The sequence below is a fragment of the Ascaphus truei genome, unplaced genomic scaffold (assembly GCF_040206685.1).
Source record: "Ascaphus truei isolate aAscTru1 unplaced genomic scaffold, aAscTru1.hap1 HAP1_SCAFFOLD_794, whole genome shotgun sequence".
Lineage (NCBI taxonomy): Eukaryota > Metazoa > Chordata > Amphibia > Anura > Ascaphidae > Ascaphus > Ascaphus truei.
The window spans coordinates 76,010-84,523 of NW_027457129.1; the positions used below are offsets into that span (position 1 = coordinate 76,010).

An 8,514-nucleotide genomic window follows, 5' to 3' on the forward strand; every position below is an offset into this window, starting at 1 on the left:
TTCTGCCACACACATACATGTGGAGCCTACACACACCACTTTAGGCTTGGGAGCCACTGTGTGAACTTTAATCCCCCTGCAGTGGCTTCCACTATATTTCCTATTGATCTACTAAGTACACCTTGTACTGAGCGCTCACATTGAGGTTACCCCAGGTCAGCACTGCATCTGTACCCCTTGTACTGAGCGCTCACACTGAGGTTACCCCAGGTCAGCACTGCATCTGTACACCTTGTACTGAGCGCTCACACTGAGGTTACCCCAGGTCAGCACTGCATTTGTACCCTTTGTACTGGTGTGTGTGTGTGTGTGTGTTGCTATGAGAGAAATGATGAGGGGCTTGAGTGTCTGTCTCATACCGGTGACTTACAGTTCACTTCCAGGATCATCTCATTCATGGAAAACCTCTTCTTTGTGTCCTATCCGGAGCATTTCATAGTGTGCTAGGCTGCTTCATAAGGGATCCCTGATGAAGCAGTGACTCACTGTGAAATGCGTTAGGAAACAAGGGGATCCCTGATGAAGCAGTGACTCACTGTGAAATGCGTTAGGAAACAAGGGGATCCCTGATGAAGCAGTCACTCACTGTGAAACGCATTGGATAGAAAACAAGGGGATCCCTGATGAAGCAGTGACTCACTGTGAAACGCATTGGATAGAAAACAAGGGGATCCCTGATGAAGCAGTGACTCACTGTGAAACGCATTGGATAGAAAACAAGGGGATCCCTGATGATTCATATAGAGCAATTTAGACGGTGAATCAGAGAGAGATAATAACTAATAATCAGGGAAGTAACACTTTATGGGGGTGGTGGGAGAGACATAAATATTGTAAACATGTTGGTGACCATCGTTGACACCTGGAGAGAAGGGAAGAAACACAATTAATTCATTGTGAATATGGTAAAAATAAATCCGACTGCTGGGATCCCAGATTCCACTCTTATGAGGTTTAATACAAGTTACAGTTGGAAACACCCAGAGAAAATATTACGGTTGTCAATCTACTTTATAAGACATCACATTGAACTCCGTTTCACAATAGGTAATTTTGGGGGGGAGCTGCACCTTTAAACTGCAAGTCACCAAATAGTAGGTAGCAGACCGAGATCAAACCCAAAAGGGAGCCATGTCTGTTTCTGAATGGGTCTGCTGGCTCTATACTTCTGTAACCTGTACTTGGCTGTTCGAGGGCAAACTTTTCCCTCCTGTTCTACCCACCTTTAACCATGTTAAATGGTAAACTTGCTTCACTATGATATATAATGTGCCCACCACAAAGACATGTTAACAATTATTGTATGCCCATCACATGACATATTCCATATGTAACCCCACCATGGTTTGACTAATGTAGAGCCCCCTAGATAAGGGCGCTTTATAAGTATATGCCTGTGTAGGGAACGGTCACTGTTCAGGCCTATCTGTATTACAGCTTTGGTTATGGGATACACTGATGTGTCACCTTCTGATCTGTCTCCCACACAGGCCAAGAATCCACAAGGTCAGCGGGAGGTCACCGATCCCTTTAACAAGCTTTGCGGACCTGAATATAACTTGGCTAGGTGCCCCCAGCGGCACCAGCGCTCACATCAGCACCGGCCGAGGCTTACAGCAGGGGAGGACCATTCATCACTAAGGGACCACCCCGAGCTGGTGTGGGACCCCAGGAGCAGGTTAGAGAGGACCACGGAGGCTTTCCGCCAGGCAATGAGACAAAACCAAACCGACAATCTCTCTGCTGCTGATTGTGGCCCTGGGTTGGGATGGAAAAGGGCACACGATGAGTGTCAGACTTCTCAAACATGTACACACTATGGTCACCAGCATAATGCCAGGCACACTATCAGCCCAAAGCAGTGGGTGCTGAGTGAGCGAAAGCCTCCCGTCAACTACCAGAGCTACCCTTTGCAAGAGATGTTCCCAGGGCAGGTCACACAGGCAGGGCACAGGCACAGGGCTGGAGAAAACCAGACTTCATTTGATGTTCTCAGCAGTATCTGGAGCTGTAATACTCACAAGTCACCTGGTTCCAAAATCTCTGTTCACCAAAGTCACTGCTTGAACGTATCCCCTCAGGAGGCTATGCCATGTTACAGGGAGCTAAGTGCACAAAGAGAGCACTCAAAGGGCAGCCTTCAGAATTACCCCAGCTATTACCCCAGCTTCCCACCTGGGGAGGGCTTTCAGGATGTGGCAGATGCCTCACACGTGGAATCTTTGGAGCTCAGGGATGTAAAGACTGTGCAGAGGCAGCGGGCTCAAAGCTTTGGGTCAGAGACCATATTCCATCATGCGGTACTTCCACCAACCTCCTCTAGATGGAAGGGTGTCCATGAGCACAACCATGGTGCGCTGTGGAGCCCAATATCTGCTCTAACAAGGGACCCTGTGCCCACGGGCGGCATGGAGAATTTGTGGGGCAAAGGATGGCACAGCAATAAGGACTGGTCTTGTGTAGCTGTACACTCGGACCTGCACGGTCACCGAGGCCAGTTGCCCATCTCGATGTTTCCCCCTTCAGAATCCCTGGACCTGGAAGACTCATTTCACACTCTTCCCTCCGGAGGATCATACAGGCGAACACTGTTAAATAGGTCGAGCCCCGACACCTGGGTATTCCCAAGAATGAAACTTTATTAGCAATATTGCACAATCTCCGAGACCCCCAGAGACTGGGGGCTGCCCGAGACCCCCAGAGACTGGGGGCTGCCCGAGACCCCCAGAGACTGGCGGCTGCCCGAGACCCCCAGAGACTGGGGGCTGCAGTACTCCAAGGTACAAGTGTTCCCCATTCTTGAGATATGTAACAATTCTTACCCGGGTCAGCCTTACTATAACGGCTCATTAAAGAGCGGTGACATCGCGAGACGATGTAGGACTAGCTGTGTTTATACCTGACAAGCCCATAACAAGAAAAGCCTTTCTATTACTAGGACAAAGACGCAATTGTCCCCTTGGTGCATGCCAACGTGTCCTCACCCTGCCTGTGTTCCTCTGTCAGTGTCACATTGTATTGTTTGTTTATAAATGCTATCCACAAAACTGTGTCCTCAATGTTTCACTCCACAGCAGACAACATGCACAGGGGGGAGGCAGCACCGCTGCTAGGGCTGACTTACAGGTCACATATCCCACTATCCAACATGCACAGGGGGGAGGCAGCACCGCTGCTAGGGCTGACTTACAGGTCACATATCCCACTATCCAACATGCACAGGGGGGAGGCAGCACCGCTGCTAGGGCTGACTTACAGGTCACATATCCCACTATCCAACATGCACAGGGGGGAGGCAGCACCGCTGCTAGGGCTGACTTACAGGTCACATATCCCACTATCCAACATGCACAGGGGGGAGGCATCACCGCTGCTAGGGCTGACTTACAGGTCAGATATCCCACTATCCAACATGCACAGGGGGGAGGCAGCACCGCTGCTAGGGCTGACTTACAGGTCACATATCCCACTATCCAACATGCACAGGGGGGAGGCAGCACCGCTGCTAGGGCTGACTTACAGGTTAGATATCCCACTATCCAACATGCACAGGAGGGAGGCAGCACCGCTGCTAGGGCTGACTTACAGGTCAGATATCCCACTATCCAACATGCACAGGGGGGAGGCAGCACCGCTGCTAGGGCTGACTTACAGGTCACATATCCCACTATCCAACATGCACAGGGGGGAGGCAGCACCGCTGCTAGGGCTGACTTACAGGTCAGATATCTCACTATCCAACATGCACAGGGGGGAGGCAGCACCGCTGCTAGGGCTGACTTACAGGTCAGATATCCCACTATCCAACATGCACAGGGGGGAGGCAGCACCGCTGCTAGGGCTGACTTACAGGTCAGATATCTCACTATCCAACATGCACAGGGGGGAGGCAGCACCGCTGCTAGGGCTGACTTACAGGTCAGATATCTCACTATCCAACATGCACAGGGGGGAGGCAGCACCGCTGCTAGGGCTGACTTACAGGTCAGATATCCCACTATCCAACATGCACAGGGGGGAGGCAGCACCGCTGCTAGGGCTGACTTACAGGTCATATATCCCACTATCCAACATGCACAGGAGGAGGCAGCACCGCTGCTAGGGCTGACTTACAGCTCAGATATCTCACTATCCAACATGCACAGGGGGGAGGCAGCACCGCTGCTAGGGCTGACTTACAGGTCAGATATCTCACTATCCAACATGCACAGGAGGGAGACAGCACCGCTGCTAGGGCTGACTTACAGGTCAGATATCTCACTATCCAACATGCACAGGGGGGAGGCAGCACCGCTGCTAGGGCTGACTTACAGGTCAGATATCCCACTATCCAACATGCACAGGGGGGAGGCAGCACCGCTGCTAGGGCTGACTTACAGGTCACATATCCCACTATCCAACATGCACAGGGGGGAGGCAGCACCGCTGCTAGGGCTGACTTACAGGTCAGATATCTCACTATCCAACATGCACAGGAGGGAGACAGCACCGCTGCTAGGGCTGACTTACAGGTCAGATATCTCACTATCCAACATGCACAGGAGGGAGGTAGCACCGCTGCTAGGGCTGACTTACAGGTCAGATATCTCACTATCCAACATGCACAGGAGGGAGACAGCACCGCTGCTAGGGCTGACTTACAGGTCAGATATCCCACTATCCAACATGCACAGGGGGGAGGCAGCACCGCTGCTAGGGCTGACTTACAGGTCAGATATCTCACTATCCAACATGCACAGGAGGGAGGCAGCACCGCTGCTAGGGCTGACTTACAGGTCATATATCCCACTATCCAACATGCACAGGGGGGAGGCAGCACCGCTGCTAGGGCTGACTTACAGGTCAGATATCTCACTATCCAACATGCACAGGAGGGAGACAGCACCGCTGCTAGGGCTGACTTACAGGTCAGATATCTCACTATCCAACATGCACAGGAGGGAGACAGCACCGCTGCTAGGGCTGACTTACAGGTCAGATATCCCACTATCCAACATGCACAGGGGGGAGGCAGCACCGCTGCTAGGGCTGACTTACAGGTCAGATATCTCACTATCCAACATGCACAGGAGGGAGGCAGCACCGCTGCTAGGGCTGACTTACAGGTCATATATCCCACTATCCAACATGCACAGGGGGGAGGCAGCACCGCTGCTAGGGCTGACTTACAGCTCAGATATCTCACTATCCAACATGCACAGGGGGGAGGCAGCACCGCTGCTAGGGCTGACTTACAGGTCAGATATCCCACTATCCAACATGCACAGGGGGGAGGCAGCACCGCTGCTAGGGCTGACTTACAGGTCATATATCTCACTATCCAACATGCACAGGGGGGAGGCAGCACCGCTGCTAGGGCTGACTTACAGGTCAGATATCCCACTATCCAACATGCACAGGGGGGAGGCAGCACCGCTGCTAGGGCTGACTTACAGGTCACATATCCCACTATCCAACATGCACAGGGGGGAGGCAGCACCGCTGCTAGGGCTGACTTACAGGTCAGATATCTCACTATCCAACATGCACAGGAGGGAGACAGCACCGCTGCTAGGGCTGACTTACAGGTCAGATATCTCACTATCCAACATGCACAGGGGGGAGGCAGCACCGCTGCTAGGGCTGACTTACAGGTCAGATATCCCACTATCCAACATGCACAGGGGGGAGGCAGCACCGCTGCTAGGGCTGACTTACAGGTCACATATCCCACTATCCAACATGCACAGGGGGGAGGCAGCACCGCTGCTAGGGCTGACTTACAGCTCAGATATCTCACTATCCAACATGCACAGGGGGGAGGCAGCACCGCTGCTAGGGCTGACTTACAGGTCAGATATCTCACTATCCAACATGCAGAGGGGGGAGGCAGCACCGCTGCTAGGGCTGACTTACAGGTCAGATATCTCACTATCCAACATGCACAGGGGGGAGGCAGCACCGCTGCTAGGGCTGACTTACAGGTCAGATATCCCACTATCCAACATGCACAGGGGGGAGGCAGCACCGCTGCTAGGGCTGACTTACAGGTCACATATCCCACTATCCAACATGCACAGGGGGGAGGCAGCACCGCTGCTAGGGCTGACTTACAGGTCAGATATCTCACTATCCAACATGCACAGGAGGGAGACAGCACCGCTGCTAGGGCTGACTTACAGGTCAGATATCTCACTATCCAACATGCACAGGAGGGAGGTAGCACCGCTGCTAGGGCTGACTTACAGGTCAGATATCTCACTATCCAACATGCACAGGGGGGAGGAAGCACCGCTGCTAGGGCTGACTTACAGGTCACATATACCACTATCCAACATGCACAGGGCGGAGGCAGCACCGCTGCTAGGGCTGACTTACAGGTCAGATATCTCACTATCCAACATGCACAGGAGGGAGGTAGCACCACTGCTAGGGCTGACTTACAGGTCAGATATCTCACTATCCAACATGCACAGGGGGGAGGCAGCACCGCTGCTAGGGCTGACTTACAGGTCAGATATCCCACTATCCAACATGCACAGGGGGGAGGCAGCACCGCTGCTAGGGCTGACTTACAGGTCATATATCCCACTATCCAACATGCACAGGGGGGAGGCAGCACCGCTGCTAGGGCTGACTTACAGGTCAGATATCTCACTAACCAACATGCAGAGGGGGGAGGCAGCACCGCTGCTAGGGCTGACTTACAGGTCAGATATCCCACTATCCAACATGCACAGGGGGGAGGCAGCACCGTTGCTAGGGCTGACTTACAGGTCATATATCTCACTATCCAACATGCACAGGGGGGAGGCAGCACCGCTGCTAGGGCTGACTTACAGGTCAGATATCTCACTATCCAACATGCAGAGGGGGGAGGCAGCACCGCTGCTAGGGCTGACTTACAGGTCAGATATCCCACTATCCAACATGCACAGGGGGGAGGCAGCACCGCTGCTAGGGCTGACTTACAGGTCAGATATCCCACTATCCAACATGCACAGGGGGGAGGCAGCACCGCTGCTAGGGCTGACTTACAGGTCAGATATCTCACTATCCAACATGCACAGGGGGGAGGCAGCACCGCTGCTAGGGCTGACTTACAGGTCAGATATCCCACTATCCAACATGCACAGGGGGGAGGCAGCACCGCTGCTAGGGCTGACTTACAGGTCAGATATCCCACTATCCAACATGCACAGGGGGGAGGCAGCACCGCTGCTAGGGCTGACTTACAGGTCAGATATCTCACTATCCAACATGCACAGGGGGGAGGCAGCACCGCTGCTAGGGCTGACTTACAGGTCAGATATCCCACTATCCAACATGCACAGGGGGGAGGCAGCACCGCTGCTAGGGCTGACTTACAGGTCACATATCCCACTATCCAACATGCACAGGGGGGAGGCAGCACCGCTGCTAGGGCTGACTTACAGGTCACATATCCCACTATCCAACATGCACAGGGGGGAGGCAGCACCGCTGCTAGGGCTGACTTACAGGTTAGATATCCCACTATCCAACATGCACAGGGGGGAGGCAGCACCGCTGCTAGGGCTGACTTACAGGTCAGATATCCCACTATCCAACATGCACAGGGGGGAGGCAGCACCGCTGCTAGGGCTGACTTACAGGTCACATATCCCACTATCCAACATGCACAGGGGGGAGGCAGCACCGCTGCTAGGGCTGACTTACAGGTCAGATATCTCACTATCCAACATGCACAGGGGGGAGGCAGCACCGCTGCTAGGGCTGACTTACAGGTCATATATCCCACTATCCAACATGCACAGGGGGGAGGCAGCACCGCTGCTAGGGCTGACTTACAGGTCAGATATCTCCCTATCCAACATGCACAGGGGGGAGGCAGCACCGCTGCTAGGGCTGACTTACAGGTCAGATATCCCACTATCCAACATGCACAGGGGGGAGGCAGCACCGCTGCTAGGGCTGACTTACAGGTCAGATATCTCACTATCCAACATGCACAGGAGGGAGGCAGCACCGCTGCTAGGGCTGACTTACAGGTCATATATCCCACTATCCAACATGCACAGGGGGGAGGCAGCACCGCTGCTAGGGCTGACTTACAGGTCAGATATCTCACTATCCAACATGCACAGGAGGGAGACAGCACCGCTGCTAGGGCTGACTTACAGGTCAGATATCTCACTATCCAACATGCACAGGAGGGAGACAGCACCGCTGCTAGGGCTGACTTACAGGTCAGATATCCCACTATCCAACATGCACAGGGGGGAGGCAGCACCGCTGCTAGGGCTGACTTACAGGTCATATATCTCACTATCCAACATGCACAGGGGGGAGGCAGCACCGCTGCTAGGGCTGACTTACAGGTCAGATATCCCACTATCCAACATGCACAGGGGGGAGGCAGCACCGCTGCTAGGGCTGACTTACAGGTCACATATCCCACTATCCAACATGCACAGGGGGGAGGCAGCACCGCTGCTAGGGCTGACTTACAGGTCAGATATCTCACTATCCAACATGCACAGGAGGGAGGCAGCA

The 8,514-nt window shown here is 53.5% G+C and overlaps 1 protein-coding gene across 1 annotated transcript in view; it reads left to right on the plus strand.

Moving 5' to 3' along the window:
- The window catches only part of LOC142486231 (uncharacterized), a 75,758-nt gene extending 72,691 nt beyond the window's left edge, over positions 1-3,067 (plus strand). Inside the window, exon 4 of the mRNA XM_075584869.1 lies at positions 1,491-3,067. Within this exon, the coding sequence (XP_075440984.1) occupies positions 1,491-2,645 (1,155 nt within the window). The 3' untranslated portion in view covers positions 2,646-3,067. The remainder of the gene's footprint in view (positions 1-1,490) is intronic.
- Positions 3,068-8,514: the final 5,447 nt, after the last annotated feature.